This window comes from Hipposideros armiger, unplaced genomic scaffold (genome assembly GCF_001890085.2).
Source record: "Hipposideros armiger isolate ML-2016 unplaced genomic scaffold, ASM189008v1 scaffold_426, whole genome shotgun sequence".
NCBI lineage: Eukaryota > Metazoa > Chordata > Mammalia > Chiroptera > Hipposideridae > Hipposideros > Hipposideros armiger.
This window is the reverse complement of record NW_017731776.1, coordinates 259,295-282,594: the sequence shown is the minus strand read 5'-3', so window position 1 is coordinate 282,594 and position 23,300 is coordinate 259,295. Positions and strand designations below refer to the sequence as shown.

At 52.4% G+C, this 23,300-nt stretch overlaps 1 protein-coding gene and 1 long non-coding RNA gene across 7 annotated transcripts in view; one reads left to right on the top strand and one right to left on the bottom strand.

Moving 5' to 3' along the window:
- Positions 1-18,657, bottom strand: part of CYTH4 (cytohesin 4) — a 29,675-nt gene extending 11,018 nt beyond the window's left edge. For 2 of the 6 annotated variants that reach the window (XR_002126466.1, XR_002126467.1), the window contains exons 1-8: positions 18,391-18,454; positions 10,370-10,452; positions 8,348-8,412; positions 7,015-7,081; positions 5,415-5,533; positions 4,031-4,111; positions 2,505-2,617; positions 467-615 (exon numbers count right to left, since the gene is read on the bottom strand). Coding sequence is in view for 4 of the 6 variants with exons in the window: in XM_019664676.1 (XP_019520221.1) it covers positions 467-615; positions 2,505-2,617; positions 4,031-4,111; positions 5,415-5,533; positions 7,015-7,081; positions 8,348-8,412; positions 10,370-10,452; positions 18,391-18,439 (726 nt within the window). In the remaining 2 variants the exon portion in view is untranslated. Of the gene's footprint in view, positions 1-466; positions 616-2,504; positions 2,618-4,030; positions 4,112-5,414; positions 5,534-7,014; positions 7,082-8,347; positions 8,413-10,369; positions 10,457-17,953; positions 18,202-18,390; positions 18,455-18,586 lie in introns of those variants that run through there. The other 4 variants (XM_019664676.1, XM_019664677.1, XM_019664678.1 and 1 more) reach the window with 4 other exon arrangements.
- A 4,015-nt stretch (positions 18,658-22,672) lies between these two features.
- The window catches only part of LOC109394481 (uncharacterized), a 14,740-nt gene continuing 14,112 nt past the window's right edge, over positions 22,673-23,300 (top strand). Inside the window, exon 1 of the long non-coding RNA XR_002126451.1 lies at positions 22,673-22,736. This is a non-coding gene — a long non-coding RNA (uncharacterized LOC109394481). The remainder of the gene's footprint in view (positions 22,737-23,300) is intronic.

Here is a 23,300-nt window from a genome sequence, read left to right as displayed (position 1 = left end):
GAGCCGGGGGTGGGGTGGGGGGGTGCTGGGTTCTGCTCAGCTCTCGAGCGGACATGCAACCTGGAGGAAGACCTCAGTTTCCTCCTTTCTGAAGGAGGGGGGGCTTTGGGCACAGAGTGTGAGGGTGTTCAGCTCTGACACACTGAGAATCTAAGAGTCTAGGATTCTAAGAAATAGTTTTGGGCTGCACCCTTTCTGGAAGGTGTGAATAATGGGTGCCCAGAGTCTCCCATAGCTTGAAACCTGGCAGGACCTCCTGGGTGGTCTTTCTCTGGACATCATTCTTAACAGGGGGGCCACTTGGGAAGGGCCGTCTCAGGACCAGCTTCTTTTGTGGTGGTCCATCTCAAGGCAGACACTAACCCGGATGGTGTAGCTCAGTGGAGCCCCTCTTGGGCTGTCAATCTAAGACAGGCTCCGCCCAGATGCCTGAAGCCTGGGCTGGGTGGGGCTGCGCCCCTCTTACCCGCAGCTGCTCCTCTGGCAGGTCGCTGCCATCATTGATGCCGCGGTTCATGGACACAAAGCGCTCGAAGGGCGGCTTGTCCCGGACGTTGGGGTTGTGGAGGCTTGTGTTGAGCATGATGATGGAGAAGGACAGGACGTAGCAGGTGTCTGTGGATCGGGACAGCCAGTCAGAGTCCTGGCCCTGCTTGCTCCCCACCCCCTGCCCTGACCCCTTCTAGGGACTGAGGATCAGTCATCTCAAGGCCCCAAAGGTCCTTCCTGTCCTCCTGTCTTGGCACGCGAGGCCCGGCCTCGCCTCCCACTCTTACTGAACTCCTTGCTCCCGAGAACATCCAGCTGTCCTGTTCCGAGCCCCGCTGCGCCCTCCCACCCCTGCACTTTTGCTCTGGTTGGCCGCCTGCCAGGCATGCCCGCCCCTTCCCTTTCCTACCCGTTCAAACCCTCCACTTGCAGCTCCAGCTCTAGCCCTCCTCCCCACTGAGCCTTTCCAGCCCCCCTGCCCACTCTGTTCTCTGCCTCCTTGGACCTCAGAGAGCACTTATTGTTGGCACCGTTATTCAGGGCTTCGTCACGTGCTGCCTGGTAATCTGGCTGGCATTGTGGGCCTCCTGGAGCCAGAGTGGCTGTTCCCTGATTCAGACGTTCACGTACAAGTCAGTGAGCCTGGGCGGAGCATTTGGGAGGGAGGTGGCTACTGCTCCGTGGTGTATGTCCAGAGCCAGGGAAGTCCAGCTATGTCCTCAGCTCTCCGATGGACCTTGGGAAAGTCCCTGACCTCTCTGAGCTGACCTCGGCTTCCCCATCCGTGACATTCGGAGGTTTAACTTTGAAGTAGCTTTATGTTCTAAATCAGCTATTCTACCTCTGATAACAGTGGCACCTAACATTGTTGGTGCTTGCCCTGTGCTGAGCTCTTCCCATCTCCATGACAACCCATTGAGGAAGGTACTGTTACTCCCCCCGTTTTACAGATGAGAAAACTGAAGCACAAGGAGATTAAATTACAGGCCCAAGGTTACAGAATTAAGACGTAGTTGGACTAAAAAAAAAAAAATAGAAGTAGGTGGACTGTGATTCAAAACTGGTGCTTTAAAATTCCTTCCTTTCTACAAATATTTGAGTACCTACTAAGTGCTGGGGGCTGGGGATTCACTGGTGAATAACTCTGATATGGTTCTGCTCTTGTGGGACAGTTAGACTTGTGGAGCTGGCAGGTAATAAAACAAGCAAACACTGAAATCATATATAACTACAAGCCAGGGCAGATGCTCTGTAGGACTTGTCCCTGGACACACAGCCAAGAAGTATTGTGTCTGTGGACAAGTCACTTCACCTCCCTGAATCTGTATTCTATGCAGGGATGAGAACACTAGAGACCTCATAGTGTGGCTGTGAGGATGAAATGACTGCATGAGTAAAGCACTTCGCACATGGGGAGTAGTCAGTAAATAAAATTGGTTTTTGTTGTTATGGCAACTTCATATCCAGAGAAGAGGCCAGGACAAGTCTGCTATCATGGCTTCTTATCTACCTTGTGCAGGAGAGTATGAAGGACTGAACTTTGTTGATATCTTTCTATGCTCCTTCACTCCCTATGTCCTGCCCAGGCTGTTTCGTGCTTCCAGATTTGCTTGAACTAGAACTCCTGCCCCAAAGGCCCTTTCACCTTTTGACTTCCTGGAGAACTCCTATTCAGTATTCAGAATCCCATTCAGACCCCACTGCCTCTGGGAAGCCATCCTGGACATGCTGACCCTCCCGTCCCTGTTCTCAGATGGGTGTGTTGTTGCGCTAACACCCTGTGCCATTATTCCCTGCCTTCTCTCCCAAGGATCATGCCCTAAGCAGCTCTGCCCAGCAAGCACCCAGCAAGGCCTGACACAGGGTTGATGCTCAGTGAGGGCTCGGGAAATGACCTGGGGTCTGCTTCGGGAAAGGCAGAGGGGGTGGAGGTGGCCATGGTGCTTTGGGAGGCAGATCTGTGCCTGGCAATGCTGAAGTGTTCCGGGGCCCTGGGTCCCACCCTATACTGGTACCTGTGGACTGGAAGACACCTGGATTGCAGAAGCAGTATCGAGAGGCAAAGGTCTCCATCATCCGGTCGATCTTCTGGGCTTCGCCTGGCAGCCGGAAACTCCACAGGAACTGCCTGGGGGAGGAGGAGGGCCATGGGCAGCAGGGTTGGGGGCGGGGGACTCTCAGGGGGACCCTGGACAAGACGCTCTGCCTCTCCATGCTTAGACTTTTTATCCTGTAAATGGGTGAGTCTGTACCTGTTATCTAGGCTCATGGGGGGTGGGGTACAGGGAAGGTAAGTGGGATTTGTCCTGGCAAGCATGCGGGAAGTTTCCAAGAAATGGCCCCCCTCTTTTTTCCAGAATATGGGAGTGAGTGTGCGCTCCCCTCTACTCATCTGAGTCCTAGCACCTTTTATGGCCCAGTACACCTAGCCCATGGTGGAGCCTTGCCTTCCCCAGGTTCTGCATCTCCCCCTGCCTGGCCATCAGCCCTACGATCTGACTATGGGACCCTGGGAGAGTGCCTTCTCCTAAATGGGACTCCTTTTCCTGGAACCCAAACTCCCAGCTCTGGAAGTTGATCATTTCCACAGCTTTAAATTCCACCCCTGGAGGGCAAGGGCTGTGCCTATTCCTCGCATATCTCCTTCTGGGCCTCTATAGACCTGGGAACCCAGGAACTGCTCTGTAAAAGGCTTGTTGAAAGAGTGGCTGCATGAATGAATATTGGGGACTACCCTTCTCCCTCAAAGAGCATGGTAGTTGGAGGGAAGGCCACATTGCCTGGATGGTGGTGGCTTCTTTTTTTTCCTGCCTTGAAAACTCCTATTCATCCCTCAAAGCCCAGCTCAAATGCTCCCTCTTGGGAGCCAATTTCCCAGGCATTAAACAGCAACAAGACTTCCTAAATACTTACTATGGGCCAATTCTAAGCATTTTCTTGTTTAGCCCTCACAACCATAGGAGGTTGGTACTATTATCCCCATTTTATAGATGAAAAAACTGTGGCAAAAAGAGGTTTTTGTGACTTGTCCAAGGTCATACAGGGGTGAATGGCAGAGCTGGGATATGAACTGGGCAGCCTGGCTCCAAAGTTTGTGCTTCTAACTGATATCCTGTAATGCTTCTTGTAGTTATAAAAATCAGGGTAGGAACAGTACTATCTTAATTAGAAAATAATAAGTAATAATAATGCAATACATACCAAGCTGTATTAATAAAATAAAACAAGCACTATTTCGGAAAGTAGTGGGAATGGCAGTAATAATAGTAATAACGATTACAATGATTAAATATTATTATAATAATGCTGTAATGAAATAATTCCGGTAAGAGTAGCAGTAATGAGACAGGTGCTGTCCCAGGCAGTCCACGGCTATCATCTCACCCAGCCTTAGCTGTATGAGGCAGATACTATCATTCACTAATTTTTGCTCCTGATACTTTGTGCTATTAGCCATGCGGCTCGTGATTCCCTTACCCCCAATCCCATCCCCTGGCTGTGCCACCCTCCAGGGCTGGGCCCCGTCCCCAGGACCACTCACCTGAGGGCCTGAACGAGGTTGAGGTTGGCGAACTCATGGCAGTCCACAAAAGCCTGGAGGACCTGCAGGTTGATGGGGTCCCTGGGGAGGGGCAGAAGGGAGGGGTGGGATGCACTGGGGAACTCCCTGGTGCCCACTTCCTGGAAAGCGTTCACATGGGGCAGGGAGTGGAGGGGATCCAGCCACTGTCTGGTCTACTCACATCAGCCTGACCCCACATCAGCCCCCTCGCCCGAGTGCATACCCATGTCCTCTCACACACGAGCAGACCCCTACCACCCCCACAGCCCACCAGCCAGCACTACTCCCCCCGAGGAGGGGAGTCTGGCTTTGGAGTGGCCTGCTCTGAGTCAAACCCTTCCTTTGTCACTGCCGGCTCAAGCCACTTGACTTTCCCAAACCACAGTGTCCTCATCTAAAATGAAGACAACCATGCCTAACCCCGTTTCCTCCCTCTTCCCAGCTCTTAAACCAGGAAGTGCTGCCCTTCTTGTCACCTGCGTCCCCTGCTTGCTCAGGAGAAGGAGCCTGGGAGGAGGGTTGTGGGCTCTCTGGCTCAGCTCCACCCTGTCCCTTACAGCCTGCCCCCATCAACCCAGCAGCCAGGGGGGTCCGCTCAGACCACTCCTCTGCCCAGAACCCTCTCATAGACCCCACCTTGTCGCCTACTACTTCCTCCCTCCTTCCCTCACTCTCTACCAGCCTCACCAGCCTGCTGTTCCTTGAGCATGCTTCTGCCTCGGGGCCTTTGCACCTACTGTTCCCTCTGCCTGGAATGCTCTCCCCCTAGATGCCTACACTGCTCTCCTCCTCTAAGTTTCAAACACCGCCTTCGCCACGAGGCCCTTCCTGTGCACAAGGACGTCGCAGCGCTCGACCCTGTGGCTCCCAGTACTTCTCGCCTCCCTTCCCTGCTTGATTTGTGTTCCAAAGAATTTATAATTTTCTAGCATGCTTTACCTATTTGGGGTTCTAGCTTCCCCACTAGAATGTACCTCCTGGAGGGCAGTTTTGTCTGTTTTAATCACCGGTATAAATACAGGACTTATAACAGTGCCTGCCATAGAGTATATACTAACAAGTATCTATTTGTTGAATAAAGGAAGAAAGGGAGGAAGGAATGAAGGAAGGAGGAAGGAAGGAAGGAAGGAAGGAAGGAAGGAAGGAAGGAAGGAAGGAAGGAAAGAAGAAATGTAGGTTTTGGTTCAGAATCTGGAGGCGAGTGATCAATAGCCCCCTCAGGCCCCAGGAGTTATGACTATTCTAACATAATTCACTCCCTCACTCACCTGCACGCGCGCACACACACACACACACACACACACTCACCTGCGCACACTTGCACAGACTCATTCCCTGCTTCCCTAGGGCCTTGCCTCCTTACCTCTCCCCCAAGTAGTTGCCAATGGCCGTCTTGTTGAGGCCCTCGCCCTTGTACAGGAACTGGGCGATGTCCTGGGCTTCGGGGGTCAGCAGCTTGTGCTCAATGAGATACTGGATGCCCTGGTGGGGGTACACAGAGCCCTGAGACCTGGCATTCTGGCATTGGCACAGCCTGTTCTAGGAAGTTGTGTCCCTCCTTAACAGAAGCTGCCTTTGTAAGGTGGTGAGTTCCCCATCTCTGGAGGCATGCAAAGAGAGATGGGGTTCCTGGAATGAACCAGATTCATGCCAGGTTCTCCCCTGGGTCCCTTTCAGTCTGACACTCTTTGATTATATGCTTCAGTGATTCTCTGAATTTATAAGTTTAAGATTCAATGATTCAGCCATTTCTTTTGTCCTCTTAAAGTTCACATTCTTTAAAAATAGTGTTTCATTTTTTTCTCACAAGTAATCTATGTCCATTGTACAAAAATTAGGAAAAAAAACCCCAGCTAAATCAAAAGGAGAGGAAATTGCCCAAGTCCTATCACTCCGAGGTAGGCAGTTGCCATGGTGGTGACTTTCCTTCCTTTTCCATATGCAAGTGGTAGCACGCCACGCCCGCCATGTTGAAACCTGCTTCTCTGATTTGACAGCATCACAAACATCTCTCCCCACAACCCAGGCACTCAGAGGCTGTCATTCTAATTTGAGGAGTTTCAGGGGTTTGCTTCCGGTTTTCTGTGATGGGTCCTTCATGTCCCTGCTCCTTTAGGAGAAGGGGCTTCTGGAAGATGGGAGGCAATTTGTAGGGGGCTCGAGTGACAGGCAGAGGGCCCTGGGGGACCCCTCAGCGGCCCCTTTCAGGTGCTTGGGTGTGAGTATGAGTTAGTGTGTGTGTGTGTGTGTGTGTGTGTGTGTGGTCCCTGTGGATGGGGGCAGGGGTCCAATTGCTGCAGCTGTGGGAGGTGAGTGGGTGTGTGACACTGTGGGCCCGTGACAGGAAAGGCAGGCAGCCATCTAAGCCAGAGAAGTAAATTTCCAGGGCTGCTCTGACCCACCTTCTTTGTGTGTCAGTTTGTGGCTTCCTCCTGCCTCTGTTCCTGCAGGAAAGGAGCCCACAGCCCCCTAGCAGGGTGAGAGATGGGGCTGGGGTTGCTCTGAGGCCAGTGGGGGAGGTGTTGGGGTGTGGAGAGCTGTAGCTAAGCCCTCAGTGCTCTGTGCTGGCACCCCAGATCTGCACCCCCAATCGGCCAAGTGGCTGGAAGACACTTCTAGAGACTGAACCCCAGAATCTAATGACCCCCCTGCCCAGTGCCCTACTCATTGAGGAGGAAATAGAGGCCTAATGCAAAGGGACTCCAAGTCCATGGACATCATAGACCCTACTCCATTCTGCTGGCTCCCACCTCATACCTGAGGCTGCTGTGCTGTGGGTGACAGAGCCCCCAGCCGTGGCCCGCTGTGGGGCGCTGAACAAGACGCTGAGCCCTGGTGGGTCTCAGTTTCCTCCTCTGTAGGGTGGGTTATGGTGTCAGTTGTGGGAAACGAGAGAACATTGTGGAGGTGCCCAGCACGCAGCAACCCCGACCCCATGACCCGAGCCCCCCACAACTGCCTACCTTCACGGGGTCCATGTTGAACTTCTTGCGCCCAATGCATAGCTTCTTCTCCTTCTGGACTGTCCGGCTGTAGACATGAAGATGTCAGTGTGGGCTGCCCTAGGACCTCAGGGTACCGCCCTCCAATACCCAAGGATCCTTGAGGACCTTGAAAACACCCCTCAGCTAGAGCCAGTATTCCCTAGGGGCCTCCAAGAGGGGTTCCCAGGCCCTGTGTTGGAATCACCTGTGAGAGCATGAGAAATGCAGGGTCTGGGCCTTTCCAGAGCTACCACCGCACCAGATCCTTCCAATGGGCCCAGTGCCATGGCCTCGGGAGCCCACAGTTGCTCCAGGAGGAGCATTTAGAGGGGCTCTGTGCTTGCAATGCGGGCAAGACAACGGGAAGCTGGGGGTGAAAGCACGGGCTCTGGAGCCAGCCTCCTGGTACACATCCCGCTCCACCGCTTCCTGGCTCAGCCACCTGGGGCAAGTCATTTCATCTATCTGGGACTCGGTTTCCTTGCCTGTAAAATGGGGCAACTTTGCCACCTGTCTCTCAGCACTGTTGGGAGGTTAAAGCACTGAAAATAGCTGGTGGTAGGTGCTCTGGCAATGATCTGTTGCTATTATTGGGGCCTGACCAGGGACTCTGGGGACAGGGTCACGTAGGAGTGTGTGTGCATGTGCCCGTGTGCATTTGTGGGGCGGTGAGGGGGCTAAACAGGTGATCAGGGGCATCAGGGAACTAAGGGGTGGCAGGGGCAGGCTGGCGATTTCCTGGGACACTGGATGTAGGAATCTGCCCTGGGGCCTAGGGGATTATGTAGGGACCAACCTTCTCATCTCATAAGTGGAGAATGTGAGGCCCAGAGAGGAGAGGAACCAACCCTGCCACAGAGCCAATGGGAGTCTTGCTATAGAAGGGGTGGAGTAATGACACCATGTGGGTGGGGTGACGTGGACCAGCCTCCAGGCAGGCCAGGCTCCTGTCCCCCTGAGGCCCTTGGCTTCCCTGTCCTCATCCTCAGGGCTGAGTTTTCCTTCACCCCGGCAGCAACTGGTCAGGGGCTGGGTCAGGGTAGGTTGAAAGGGGCTTAGGGTGGAGGGGGTGGGAGGATGGGGCTGTCTCTCAAGAGAGGGAGCTGTCTGGAAGCAAGGACCAGGCCACTGGGATGGAGTCTCGGGGTCTCCCTGTTCCTATCTCACCCTGCTGCCCCCTCCTCCTGGGGGCCCTGATCCCTGATTTTACCAGGGCCCCAGCCTAGGCATGTCCTATGCTGATTCACAATGCGTGACACCCTTAGGAAGCCATCATGGCAACCTTCCAGGGTCTCCTGGCCAGGCCCCTCACCTCTCCTCCATGGTCTCGAAGCAGTCGATTTGGGCAAACACATCTGCAATCTCATCCTTCAGCTTCTGTGGGTTGCGGGGGTGGAGGTGGGAGAGCATGACATGGAGGGAGAACCAGGAGGCAGAGGCCACGACAGAAAGGGTTTCACAACCCTCCCCCGAAACCACTGCCACCCTTAGGCACGACTCCCAAACTGCCCCGTCCTGACAGATCCCCTCCCCAGATGTCTCATATCCTCAGAACCCCAGGCCCAGCTATTGCCTCTGTCTGCACCCTTTCTTCCACCATCTCCTGCCTTGGAGTGGGCAGCTCCCAAGTCCCCACCCTTTGCCCCACTGTATTTCTGGCCTTCCCATCTCTCCTCTCTGAAGATGTAATGTCTCTGGCCCTCTGGCCAGCCCACCTGACAAGCCCTCCTCCACCCAGCTGCCATCTTTCTGGAACACACTTGGCACCTGCCCTGCCCCGGGTCCAACCTCTTCCATGGCTCCCACTAGCTCCTCCCTTCTTTCCAGTTCAGGAGGCACCGATTCTGGCCCTGTGAGCAGGCCCCAGCTCCTCTCCAGCTTCCCTCCATCCATCTGTTTACTCTGCCACTTGCCCCTGACTCGGTGCCTGCTGTGTGCGAACTACCGTGGATGCACCAGGTACTAGACAGGCCCTCTTTTCAGGGACTTTGCAATCCCAGTGGAACGTACAGAAGAGGACATTGAGGCACCGGGAGGTGAAGTGACATGTCTAGGGGCTGACTCCAAGCCTCTGCTTTCTCCCACTCCCCGCAAGCCTATTTCATCCTGACCCTGAAGAAGGTGCTAGTAGCAGACGAGACCTCCCTCACTCTGCTAACTGCTACCACTGGGCAGATGGGCAAGGGGGCAGCTCTTCCAGCATCCCCCTGCAGGGCAGCAGCATGAGCGCTGGCAAGAACCCCCAAAGGCACTCAGCCCTCCCCCGAGGTCTGTGGGATGGGTGGTCCCAGGGGCTTATCCTGGGACTCAGGGACAGCATGGGGCCTGGAGCCTATATCTGAGCCCAGTCAGCTCCCGTCCATGTGATTTTGGCCAAATCACTGAGTGGCTTCCCCATACATAAAATGGGGGCTTACTCGCAAGTATTTTGTGAGTACATACTGTGTGCTGACTATTGGGCTGCAGACACAGTGGTGAGCAAGACAGACTCAGGCTCTGCTTACACGGAGCCCCATGGTGGTCATGGGGACATGAAATGACTGTGCAGAAAACGATCACAGCAGTTATATAGAAAGAGCCTGGCCATGGTAGGTGCTCAATTAAAGACTTGCTGAGCGAATGCTTTGGTACCGTCATCCTTCCCTGGAATCTTAGGTGGACACGTGTCGGGGTAGGGTGGGGTCCCAACAACTGTAGCCAGCATGGTCAGGGCAGCCTCTAGGGGTGGAGGTGGCATTTGAGCCGAGAATGAAATAATGAGGAGCATGATAAGAGCTTGGGAGAGTCCCAGGCAGAAGGAACTGCGAGTGCAAAGGCCCAGGGGCAGAACTGAGCAAGGCCCTTTCCAGGCTGCTGAGAATCAGATGTGCTAAGTCTGAAACGCTGGTGAACTGGCAAATGCTGGTTCACATATTAGCATTATGTTGACCAGGTGGTCTCCATTTTAGAGGGGATGAAGCTGAGGCCCAGCATGGGGATGAGAGCTGATTGAGGGCACCCAGGTGGGAGTAGAACCTACCGTTGGATGAGGTGTATAGAGCTTCAGGTGGGCCCATGCACAGGAGGGGCGTAACCCATGGCCGCCCTCCCCTTCCCCACTCTCCTGGCTCTCTCTTGGCAGCTGAGCCCAGGAGTCGGGTGTAGGGGGGAAAGTCCCCAGGGGATTCTGTTCTCCCCACTGCTGGGGGCTGGGGCTGAAGCTAGGTGTGGCTAGAATCTGGCGTCCTCTCTGATCAGGCTGGGCTCTGGAGTGAGGGTGTGTCAGTATGAACACGTGTAAGTGCGTGTGTGTGGACATGAGCGTGTATATTTGTGAGTGTGCGTGTGCACCCACCTGGATGTCCTCCAGAAGCTGCTTCCGGTGCCATTTGATCAGCTGAAGCTCCTCCGTTTCCCCACTGCTCAGCTCTACTGGGTCTGGAAAGAGGAGAGCTGGTGGTTACTGGCTAACTCAGTGCCCTCTCCTCCACCACCTCCACTCCAGCTACACCCGCTAACTCTCAGGGTCCTCTTTTCCTCCGGAAATCCATGACTTGCTTGCCCTTTTCCTCAGGACTTGACTCAGATGTCACCTCCTCCAAGAGAGCTTTCTTGACCACTTTGTCTAAATCAGTCCCTCCCCCCTCTCCCCGCCTACCCAGCTTTCTGTTTCTTCTACCCCCTGGGTATAGATGTCCTGAAATGATCTGTGTACTATTGCACTCCTTATACTCTTAGCTTCATGAAGGCAAGCACTTCAACTAATTCATTCACTGCTGCATCCTCAGCAGCTAGAAAGAAACCGACACACAGTAGATACTCAACCAAATACTTTTGAAGGCATTCATCCTTCCCTGGAACTTTAATTTACTTCTTCACTGGATCGCATGTCATTTATTTCACTTATTTATTTGCACAGCGAGGAAGTGGTATATTTTTTGCTTCACATCCCATTGGCCAGATGTAGTCACATGGCCATGCCTAGCTGCAAGGGAGGCTGGGAAATGAGCTTGTAGCAGGGTGGTCCTGATAGCCTTACTATGTGAGATGGGGTGCAGCCGTCTTGGACTTTGAGATGGAAGCTGGGTATTGAAATGGCACGGCATCAAGCTAGAAGGAGCCTGGGCCCTGGGCCACTGTGGAAAAGAATCATCATATTTACCTTGACCGGCTACCCACTTGAACTTTTCAATAAAAGAGAAATAAGCTTTGAGTATGTCTCAGTCACCGTTATTCTGAGTCTCTTTGTTACAGCAGCCAAACCTGAAACTTAATATCTGTGAACCATAGCATGTGAACTATGAACCATAATCCTTACCTAGAGTGTGGTTGTTAGGATTAAAACAGCTGAACTTTGTCAAACACCCAGCAACTATCTGACATATGGTAAGGGCCCAACACATAGGTAATGGAAGCTATGTTGTGTCATCCAGCTTTTCCTCTTTATTCCCCCAGCTGCTAGGAGTATAGCCTGCTGATGGCTCATGGCTGAGTCCTCCCCAGTAATGTACCTCAGCCAAATGGAACTGTCTCACCCAAGGATAAGTCCCTCCCAAAGAGCAGTCACAGCAATGAAAAGCCTCGTTTCTGGACCTGAGCCAGTGTTCAGGCCCAGGACCTATTACAGGTGGCCCAGACCCCCGTGTCATCCACTTCTGTTGCACCTCAGCTCACATACTGTCTGCATGGGTGGGTCCCTTGTGACCTTCCGACAAAGGAGGAAAATGCCAGAGCTTGGTTTCAGGATGGGTGGTTCAGTGTGTGGATACAAGTGAACACTGTTCAGCTATTGATATAGCCCTGCTTAAAGGTAGTTTAGAAAGACAGTGGTGAGAGTTCCTCCCAACGTGCAGGGCACCTGGTCGTCCATTTCATGTGGAAAGAGAAGTGGTGTGAAGTAAGAATATACACACATTCATGGGCAGTAGAAGATGGCTTAGCTTCTTGGTCAGAGGCTGGAAAGGAGAAAGATCGGAAGATTGGGAACAGAGAGGGCTGGGAAGAGGCAAGTGGATGGCCCCGTGGGAGTAGACACAGGGTGGGAAGATTCTGGTTAAGCACGCTTATGTTCCCCAGCAAGCATCCACCACAGGAGAGGCAGAATGACTGGGCCAGTTGACGTCAGACAGTCTCTGATTGGTCAGCCTAGTGCTGGTACAATGGCATGTGAATGAAGTAGCCATGTGGCCTGGGTGGAGGCTATGCATAGATCCAGTCACTCAGGCTCCTTGAGCCACTGCTGAATATCTGACCTGCCAGCAACAGAGACTCATTGTTTCTTGAGAAAACCAATCAGCAACTTGATTACGCTGCATCCTTTCTAATCTGCAGAGGCTGGTAATTCACCCTGATTGGAATCTGCACATGTTCTGGACATGTGGGGGCCTTTCCCGCCCACAGAGCCTTGGCCAGCATCAGTAGCCAAGGGTTTCCAGGGGATTCCATCTGCTGACACAGAGCACTGCACGACATCACATTAGACTGAAGGACCCGCTTTACAGTCAAGGAGCTGTGGGAGGACCATGCGGCCATAGGACCTGCTGGTCTAGGTAACATTTCCCCACCAGAAAATGCCGCCTTAGTGGAACGACGGAGCAGCCTCTTGAAGGTGCAGCTGTGGTGTCAGCTTGGAGATGATATTCTGCTCGGATGGGCACCATCCCTCAGGATAGATACCCTTGACACCCTAAATCAATGACCATTCGATGGTGCTTTGTCTGCAGCAGGTTATCTACACCGATCCAAGAGCAAGGAGAAGGAGGGGACCCACTACCATCCTCCTGTTGACGCACTTGGGAGTTTTCCTTTCTATTCCTGCAACTCAGGAGCTCTGCAGGCCTAGAGTTCCGGGTTTCCAAGGGGTGGGGGAGGCGGCCCTTACATCAAGAGTTCCATTAAACTTTAAGCTCAAAACTCCTGCACCATGCCAGCAGCTTCGTATAAATTGTGTCATTCCATCCTCGCTACTCTGTGAAGTGAGTCTTTTTCCCTTTAGGACACGGAGGCTCAGAGGGTGTCTGAGTGAAGCGATTTGCTCCAGGTCACACAGTCAAGAAGTGGCAGTGCTGGGATCAGAACTCTGGTTTGCTGACACCTAACACTCTGTCCCAGGAGAGGTGGATTCCGCATGCTATGGGGACATTCAGGGACGGAAGACGTGAGGAGCCATCCACATGGTGACATTAGCAAGGCCATAGCAGCGCTGGAGGCTGGGACCTGGAACTCCTTTGTCAGGAGAGGGTGGGAGGCTGAGGGCTATTGTGGAAAAACCCAGTCACCTCTAGTTGACTTTGGGGTGAAGATCAGACTTTTTGTTTTGTTTGTATGCTTCCCATTGTTTTTCTGTTGGCTGGGGCTTGTGTCCTGAGGCCAGCTTCTGCAACGAGCTGGTGGAGGCTGTAAGATTTCCAGACAGGCTGCTTGTCTGAGAAAAGCCAGGCTGGGTGTTAGCATTTCAATGGATAATCCCCAATGTGGTAAGCTATGGGCTCTGTAGCCAGTTCCTAGGATGACTCCTCTTCTCACCCCATCTCTTTAGCTCCCAGCTCCTCTCCTGGGCCAAGGAGCCACACGCACACCCTCAGCTCCAACCCCTCCCTGAGTTTCAGGCCCTTCTATCCCCTTGGGCACTAGCTGTCATCTCGCTTGTCACTGGGGCTTGTCATTACGAACAAAACGGAAGGCCTAGAATTTCCTCTCAATTCTTCCTGAGTTCCTGAGCTGTGGGGTGGTTTCTGAGATATCCTGGCCAAGACCCCAGGAGGCACCTGGGTAAACCCCTCTCTCACCCTCATGTCTCCTCTCTCACCAAGCCCTGTCTGTCTTCGCCCTGTTTCCACAGCCCCTCCCCTTACCCAGACCATGGGCTCCAGTCTCTGGATGGTGTAGGGCCTCCCCATGTCTCCTTGCCTCTGCTCTGCCCTTCCAATCCAGTCTCCCTTGGCATCCCGTAGTTCTGGGGATAAAGACTCCAAATCTTACTGGGCCCGCCAGTCCTGCTGGCATACCCCCCCCCCCCCCGCCCACTTCCTCATCACACACTGCGCCCTGCCCCCTGCCCAAGGCTTGAGGCCTCACTGGCTGCCCATCATTTGCTCCCATGCGCTCTTCCCCTCTGCAGGCCTTTGCACATGCTGTTCCCTGTGTCTGGAATGCCCTTCCTTCTCCTCTCTGCCCAGGAGCTCCTACTCTTTCAATGTTCTCTCAGGTGCCTCCTGTGCTCTATCTGGGCATCATCCTCTCTCACCTCCTTACCACTCGCTGGAGCAGGTCTAGAATCTGCATAGCTCAATGAACAAGCAAAGCCATTGGTTAAGGAAAGCTGTGCTAGCTGGGCACCTACTGTGTGCCAGACCCTGTGTGCTCTAGGCTCTTACCATCTACTATCTCATTTAATCCTGATGACAGCTCTGGAAGGAACGTATTTCTAATTTTATTCTGTACATGAGACATCTGAGGCTCAGAGAGGTTAAGTGACCTGCCCAAGGTAACACAGCTGGAAGGTGGTAGAGCTGGGATTCACACCCAGGCCCGTCTGGGGTTCTGAGGCTTCAATCCTGACATTAATCATCTGAATATCACCATACAAAGCATCAAAACCCCATCAGATGCTAACCCTGAATATTTTGACATGGAATTGCAGACCATGGTTACATGCTTGAGAATGAAGAAAAGATGCAGAATGGTGCTTACAGTCTGAGCCCCTTTGGGGTAAGAAATAAAACAAAGCCAACATCATAGAGCTGGGGACACTGAGGCACAGGTGTGAATGGAGGTAGTTTTCCCAGGAGAGTGGGACAGTGTGGGGGGACTGAGGGGGCTGCTTGCACTCCTGTTCATACAGCAGCTCCTTTTGTGGTTTGATAGGTAGATTCATGGACACTCTCAGTCCACTAGCCCTCTGTCAGGTGCAACTGGCCAAGTGCATTTGAACCTGCAGAACAGTGGGGACAGCCCCTAGTCTGCTGCACCCATCACGTGCTACATGGGGGCCTTCCCACCCTTCACCTATTTGTTGAAAAGTGGGGGTTTCTCCCCATTTCAGAGCTGAGGACACAGAGGTTCAGGGAGGGTGAGAAAGACACAGCCTGAGAATGGCCGCTTTTGATTCCAAGCCTGTTTCAGTCACTTGTGTAGCTCACGGGAGGTAGATTTTTAATAATAATACAATAACAACAACAACAGTAATAAAACAAAAAATAACAACATGGCAACAACAATCGTCACCCCCACAAGCTCTGCTTACCCCCCACTTGGCTCTGTGTTTTTCACGTCTTCCAAGGCTGCCCTTGAACTGCGACCCCACCCACATTGGGGCTGGGGCTGCCCTCTGTCCCCAGGGCTCAGCCCAGTGGTGCATGGCCCGGTGCCGCCCGCCCGTCTCCCCCACTCCTCTCCACTTCCCCTTTGTCCTTCCTCTTTCCCATCGTATTTTTAGAAGTCGTTCTGCTTGTAGCCCCACTTCCAGAACAGCTGGCCTCGCTTCCTCTTTTCCAGGGCAGGAGGAAGGCGCTATCCTGGGGCCCTGAGGGCAGAGGCTCCTCTGAGTCCTGTGGGAGGGCCACTGGGTAGCAGGGACATGTGTGTGTGTGTGTGTGTGTGTGTGTGTGTGTGTGTGTGTGTGTGGCGGGGAGGACCTGCTTCGCTCCCCAGCCTGCCCTGCGAGTGCAGGGTGCATTGTGTGGCTTCCCCCTCAGCGGCTGAGCTGCCTCTATTTTTAACTGCACCGTCAGTCAGTCCTCAGTGCACCCGCCCAGTGCTGTCTTTGGTTATCTCGAGGCTTTGCTGCCTGGGCCTCTCACCTTCCTGGCAGGCTGTGGGGGAGGGGGCTTGACCTGCTCCTGGATGTCACACACCCATGACTGACGGAGGGGAGGCAGCTCTGGGGGGACCTTTACCACAGACCTGTCCATTGCACAGGTGAGGAAACCGAGGCGCATTATGACCACGGGCATGTCGGTGCAGAGCTGGGACCTGAGCCAGGTCTGGCTGATTCCAAATCCCTGTTCATTGCCCAGGTCAGGCTGGGATGATGGTGCTCAATGATGAACGACAAATTTGAGCTCAGAGAGAGGTAGTCACCAGGCCGTGCAGGCGCTTTGACTAAGACCCAGTCTGGAAAACAGAGTAATGACGTTCCCTTCCTTCTTCGGCCTCCTCCAGGAATTCTTCCCAGAGCTCCCCTGCCCTTGTGCAAAGAGCCGCTTCCTCCCACGCTCCAGGTTTGTGCCCATTTGCACACCTGCCCTGGGTCACTGTCCTGCAGATCTGTCTCCCTCTTCCCCAAATCCCAGACCAGCATCTCCCCAGGGTTGGTTACTGCTGTCCCCAGCATTGCATAGCACAGGGCCTGCGCACCATAGGATTATGTATGGAATGAATGAATGAAAGAAAGAAAGAAAGAAAGAAAGAAAGAAAGAAAGAAAGAAAGAAAGAAAGAAAGAAAGAAAGAAAGAATAAAAGAGCTAATTAATGGAGGCTGCTTGTGTTGACCCCATTCAATCTATGTATTTCCTTCCAGGACCAGCCAAAGCAAAACAGTGACTCCCCTTGGACGCCCCTGCCCCCCACCGCCCAGGCTAACCTGAGCTCTTTCTCCTTTCAGGAGCTTTTTCCTATTTTGCTGTTTACTGGCCACCTGAATTTGGGCTGGTCAGTTCTCTCCTCCAGTTCACCGCAGAGAGCCTCAGTTTCCTTATTTGCATCATGAGGACAATTATCCCTGTTCCTAAGGACCTCCGTAGGTGAAGACCCCAAAGAACGAAGTGATAATGGTAGAAAGACAGGCATGGGTAGGATTACTTCACTGTCTCATCTTTCCCTTGCATCTGCTGTGACTCTGAGCCGGGTGCTGCTCCTTGCTGAGTCTCCTGCCTTATAGTTGCCACCTAAGACATGTTCACTGAGCCTCCTGTCCCCAAAAGGCCACAGGAGAAGCCAGGGGGTCAGGGAGAGAGCACTGGGCAGGCAGTCGGGAGGTGGGGAGTGATCTGCTTCAGCGAGACTGTTTTCCTCTTTGGGCCTCCTTTGTCCATCTGTACATGGGGCTGCTGAAATGGATCGGTGGTTCTCTAACTGTGGGAGAGGGGAAGCCCAGGGGGCGGGGTCGGACATCTCTGTGTTAGGTTTCGTTTGAAGAAAGGGTTCTGCTGCTTACAGGGTTGAGGGCATCTGACCTGGTCAACCAGACAGCTCCTGGCAGCCCCTGTCTCCTGGAATTCCAGGCAATGCTGGGACATTGTGAGACACAGGGCACAGAGGCTTGGCCCCTCTTCTCTGCCTCACAGAAACACAGCACCATGCCCTTCTCTCCCATACCAGCTGTACAGCCTCCTTCTTTACTCTTTCCCTCCAGACACAGTCCTGCTTACCGGGGAGTGCCTCAGCCATGGCCCCGTGCTGCTTATCCCTGGCCCTCTCCATGGGTTCTATCATAGGTGGTGTCTGCAGCCTCCCCAAAGACCACCCTCACCTGCCCCAAAAGGCCAAACGGGCTTCACGGCTCTTGTAGCACCCAGATAAGCATCGCTGTTACCAACATTGTCACCTTCAACACAAGCAACCATTCTCAGTCCCACCTCTGGGCCTGTGCACTGCCTTTTCCTTCCTCCTGGACTATTTCTTCTCCAGAAACCCAGAAAGACCACTCCCTCTCCGTGTTACCACCTGACAGATGACATTAATAGATTTATTGTCTCTCTCGCCTCTAGAATGTAAGTTCATGAGGGCAGCGGCAGTGCCTGTTTTGTTCACTACATTCCCAGCACCTGGAACACAGCTTGGCAGCGAGCTCGAGCTCACAAACTTGCCTTGCGTTTCCCACCCTTGTTATATCTGTTTACACGTTGATTCCTTCCAGGATCCTGTGAGACTGGCACTATTATCCCCATTCTACAGAAGAGGAAACTGAGGCCCAGAGAGGTTGGCCCCAGGTGCTTACCTGGGTGGCACAAGTCCATTCTGAAGCCCCCGGGGGAGGGTGGCCTGAGCTTGCGTTGCCCACTGAACAGCTGCTGCTTGGGTCGGCCAGGCAGAGATGTGTTACCTCTGCTGCAACAGGCCCCTTCCCGCTTGCCCCGCCCAGCCCCATGTGGGGAGGATGTCCTGTCCTGCTGGGGTCTGAGGCGGAGGCTCTTGACGTAGCAGCAGTACTTCCTAAAAGCCAGCAGCTTTGAGTAGCAGGGGCTCTGCGTTTTGGCTGTGAGCAAGGAAGGCAAAAGAGACAGAGGGAGGGGTGGGGAATGAAAAGAGAAAGACAGTGGGACAGAGGGAAACACATATACACACATACGTAGAGGAAGAGGACAGAGCCTTTGCCAGGGGACAATGGGTGTGTAATCAGCAACCTCCCCCATGTAAACCGAAGGGTCACTTCACCTGGACAGTCAGTCGAAGCTGGGCTCCACCCCAACAAGCTCTCTTTCATTAACTCTCCCTGGAGAGAAGGAAAATTAATTCAGTGCTAGGAAGGGCTTTGTTTCTCCTCAGTGAAATGCCTGGCTTTTTCCTGTCCAGTGACCAGTTGTGCAATACGTTCAGTTTCCCTTTTCCCCTGGGCTGCTAGGAAACTCACAGTCAAATCTGAAGCTCCTTTACAGCTGTCTCTGTAGCGTACAGACTTTGAAGCCAGACTCAGCTGTGTGACGTTCAGCTCTGCACTCGGCCCTGTGTGAACTTGGGCAAGTCACTTATCTGCAACGAGCCTCGGCTCGCTTATCTATAAAAGGGGCAGAGGAAAGATGGAGGGAGATAACGTGTGTGAGATGCTAAGACATAGTGTGCACTCGATAAATACTATCCTCTTTCCCTTTTCGGTTTCGATTTTCTTTTTTGGTTAAATTCACCATTTTACTGCTTGTACCTTTTCTGGCAGGTTGATTCAAATCCTTTGTGGAAAAAAGTATGGGTTAAAGAAATATTTATAAAATAAATGCTCGTTCCTTATCATTTTATGGCACATATTGCTTTATTCTTCTGTTTTCCCATCAGTCTGGAAGCCCCATGAGGACAAGGTTGCCTCTGTGTTCCCATGTCTGGCAAATGCTGGGGACATAGAGGTTGTTCAAGGGTGCGAACAGCGAATGAATGAGTGAATGAGAGGAGCCTCGGGGAAACGGTGTGGTTAGTGCAAAGGTTGGCTGTAATTTCTACGCCTCCCTGGATCCGCACCCCTTGGCCCCGTGATGCCGCCATTTTCCCCGCCAAGATGTGGAGGCTGTTTCCTCTTTCCTTGAATTTGGGCTGTGTTTCTTTTTTTCCCCTAAGACTTTTTGTCTTTTTTTTTTTTTTAAACGATTTTATTGGGGAATTGGGGGAGGGGAACAGTGTTGGGGGATTGGGGAAGGGGACCAACCAAGTTGTTGTTTTTCAGTCTTCGTTGTGGAGGGCGCCAGTCGCCATCTGGCTGCCCATCGGCAGCTCGTGGCCTCTAAGCTCAAGGTGCTGTGTTCAATCTTAGTTGTGCGTGGGCGTAGCCACCATCCCATGCAGGAGTCGAACCAGCAGCCTTGTTGTTAAGAGCTCACGCTCTATCCACTGAGCCATCCGGGCGGCAGCTCAACTCAAGGTGCCGAGTTCCATCTTAGTTGCAGGTGGGCGTAACCCACCATTGAACAGGCAGTCTTGTTTTTACATCAGCTGAGCCATCCTGCCACCTGTTGGCAGCTCAGCAACAGCTCAGCTAGGGTGCAGCATCACTGGCCCATGTGGGAATCAAACCGGCGGCCCTGTTGCTCAGAGCTTGCGCTCTTAAGCCAACTCTTAACCAACTGAGCCACTCGGCTGGCCCCTGGGCTGTTTCTTTAACTATCAGAATGGGATGTTATACGACTTTCGACTTTCGAGGCTAGGTCTTAAGAAGTTTTGTAGCTCTCACCCTTGTTCTTAGACTCCTTCCCAGTTGCTATGGGAACCAGCCTGGGCTAGCCTGCTGAAGGATGGGAGGCCACATGGAGGAAGGGCCAGCTATCCTGACTGCCACCTGGTCACAGTCTCATGAGTGAGCCCAGCCAACACCAGAAAAGAGCCGCTAAGCTGAGCCCAACCCTGAACACTGTTCCTTTCATAGAACCATGAGAAATAGTAAATGCTGGTTGTTTTAAGCCACCAGCATTTGGGGTGGTTTGTTAAATAACAAAAGCTCACTGATACAGAAATCTAGTGCCTTCATTTCATCAAAGAGAAAAACTGAGGCTCATTTCTGGGACGTGCTTGGCCAAGTTGGAACTTGAGTTAATGGCCAGCTAAGGACTAGAGGCCAGGCCTGCTAACTGCCAGTCCAGAGCCCTCAGGATGCTTTGAACCTGCCACTCCCCACCCCCCACCAACAGGCTCTTACATAACTCAAGGTTATTTTCTAGGACACTTGTTGAAATTGTCTCCAAGGTAAACTAGATTTTTCTCAACAAATCTGGGCCTGAGGCACAAAAATCCATTTCCTGGGTCATTTCAAAAAGAAAAATGGGGAGAAAGGTGTGATTCCCTGTACAGAAAAGTGTTAGCATAGCAAGTCTGAGGCTGCACTCCTTAAAAAGGCCTGTTTGCAAGTTCAGCCCTTGGATGGCGTCTGGAAACTTGCATTTCGGGAGTGTTCCTGCCACCCCCGATAAGAACGGTCTGCTGTGCCTAAGCTGTTTGTGCCAACAGTGTGGCTTATGCTGCACGCTTGCTTTCCTTCTGGGAGCCTGGAATTTCGGTACATGCCAGGCAGAGGGTGCCTACGTGACCAGCCCCCCATAAAAACCGTGGGCACAGAATCTCTACTGAGCTCCCTGGTTAACAACACCTCACATGTGCTTTCACGATTTGTTGTTGGAGGAATGGAGTGCCTGCCATGTGACTTCCCCGGGGAGGACCAAGCTCACACCTGGCTTCCTCTGGCCTTCACCCCAGGGGTTTTCTGCTGATGTTGCTTTGTATTCTTTGGCTGTAAAAGGTCATGGTTATAGGTAAGACTATCTGTGCTGAGCTCTGTGAATCCTCCTGGTGAGTCACTGAACCTGGGGATGGCTTTAGACCCCTGACACATGCCCTAATGCTGCAGCCAGGCCCCATGGATGTACTTTGCTCAGGGCCACAGTTTGGCATGTGGGACTTTCTTTTTTGTCTGAAGGGCTGGTTGAATGGTTCAGTTATTATTAGTTTCTCATTCTCTAGGACCCAAGGCAAATATCATCTCCGCTATGAAGCCTGTGATTACACCTCCCTTCCCTCTGCCCCTACAGCCCTGGTCATATCTAATAGCTTGTATGCAGGCCGCCTGGGAGGCAGGGACCCTCTCACTGTGGGTGGGAAATGGTTTGGTAGAATCAATGGCAGGGGAGCCATAAGGAACTGCGTTCACATGCAGACTCAGCGTCTGTGAGTTGTGTGAACTTCTCCCCTCTAAGCCTTGTTTTTGTGCCATCTGCAAAACGGGGACAAATAAGACTAGGTTTGCTTACATGAAATAGAAAACTCAAGTAACAATGGTTTAAAGACATTAGAGGTATGTTTGTCTCCTACGAGAAAGAAGGTAGCTAACATAGGACTGCCTTCATAGAAGCCTAGTAATCAGGGATCCTGGCTCCTTCTAACTTTCTGCTTCTATCCTCAAGGTCTCCTTAAGGTGCAAAGAGGCTGCCTGATCTCCAGCCATTGAGCCTACATTTTAGATAGGAAGAAGGATGAAGATGGGGAGAGCTCCCCTTAAAGGGATCTTCCTGAGGCTCTTTCTGGCCTGAGGGCAACCCTTCTTCCTGAAATGGGGCTCTGCTTCCTCCATGTGCACTATATGGATGTCTGTAGTTGGTGATGGAACAATACACAGCAGTCACCAAACATGGGGTCTGGGAGGTTCCCAAACGAACACCACTACCATTTATGGAGTGCTCACTACATGTCAGGCACTGTGTTAAGTGCTTCTACATCACCTCATTTAATCATTTCCAAAACCCGATGAAGTGTATTATAATCCTTGTTTTATAGACGTGGTAACTGAGTTCAGAGAGGTTAAGTCACTTGCCTAGGGTCACACAGCCAGGAAGAGGCAAAGCTCAGATTCAAGCCCTGCACGGTCTGCCTTCATTCCCACTCTGAACTTGTTATGCAAGCATCACTTCAAACATTTAGAAAGAAGCTCAGCGGCTTGCCCACCCCCAGGGCAGAGATAGGAAAGGTCCAGCACTAGAATCTACCCATAGTAAACCCACACGGGTGGTGCTTTCTATTTGCCTCAAAGCTCAGACTTTCTCACCTGGACACAGTTGGCTTGAGGGCAAGGCAGCTAGAAGGATCTTAGAGGTGGTCTAATTCAATGACCTTGTCTTACACACGGGGGAACTGAGACTTGGAGAGAGAGAGGACTTAGAGAAAAGGGAAAAACTGACCTTGAACCCATTTGAGCTGCACAGTTGGAGCAATCCATGCATCTACCCATCTGCTCAGCTGATGATTATTGGAGGTCTACTCTGTGCCATGCGTTGTTCTTGGCACTGACTGGCACATGATTAACAATAATCCCAGTGCTCGTGGGGCACATGGTTGAGTCAGCTGAGCTGGGTGGGACATGGCAGGTGGTGGACAGGGTGTGCGTGTGCAATGGTTCACTTCTGAGGTCCCTTTCCTTCATAATTTTCTCTGATTTCTCTTTTTTTTTTTCCTCATGACTTGGAACTGGAGACAGCCTCTTTCTGGCAGATGGAATATCTTGGGACTGCTGGGGTCTGGACTGTGAGACCAGAGCTGTAAGTGGGGCTTCAGAAGCCCAGGAGTTCTCCAAATATGCCCGATTTCCCCCAGACCTGTCACTCCTCACCCAGGTCTGGCCACAGACTTCCTGGGAGCCTGTAGTGCAGAGGGACAGAAGGAAGCTGGACCCAGGGAGGGTCCATGATTCAGGAAGCCAAAGGCAGGGATGGGGGTCAAGGGCAGTGAAGCATACTTTGATGTTCAAGTTCACATCTAGAAATTTCCCCTAATGAGATAGTTGCACACATGTGGAAAGGGATGAGCCCAAGGAGGCTCCTTCCAGCATCACTGATAACTGGGGAACTGGAGAAAGTCAAAATGCTCATCAGGGGCTGAATGGTTAATGAATTATGCTGCATACAGACTATGGAACAATGTGAGTCATTTAAGAGAATAATGATGATATAGAATTCAAGTCTTTTGGTTTTAAGTAAACATAACTCAGTCTAGCTTAAGCTGGCTCAGTTCCTGGAGAGTCAGGAATGGGGTTGGGGTTGACCTTGGAGATGACCTTGTTCCGTCTCTCTCTCTCTCTCTCTCTCTCTCTCTCTCTCTCTCTC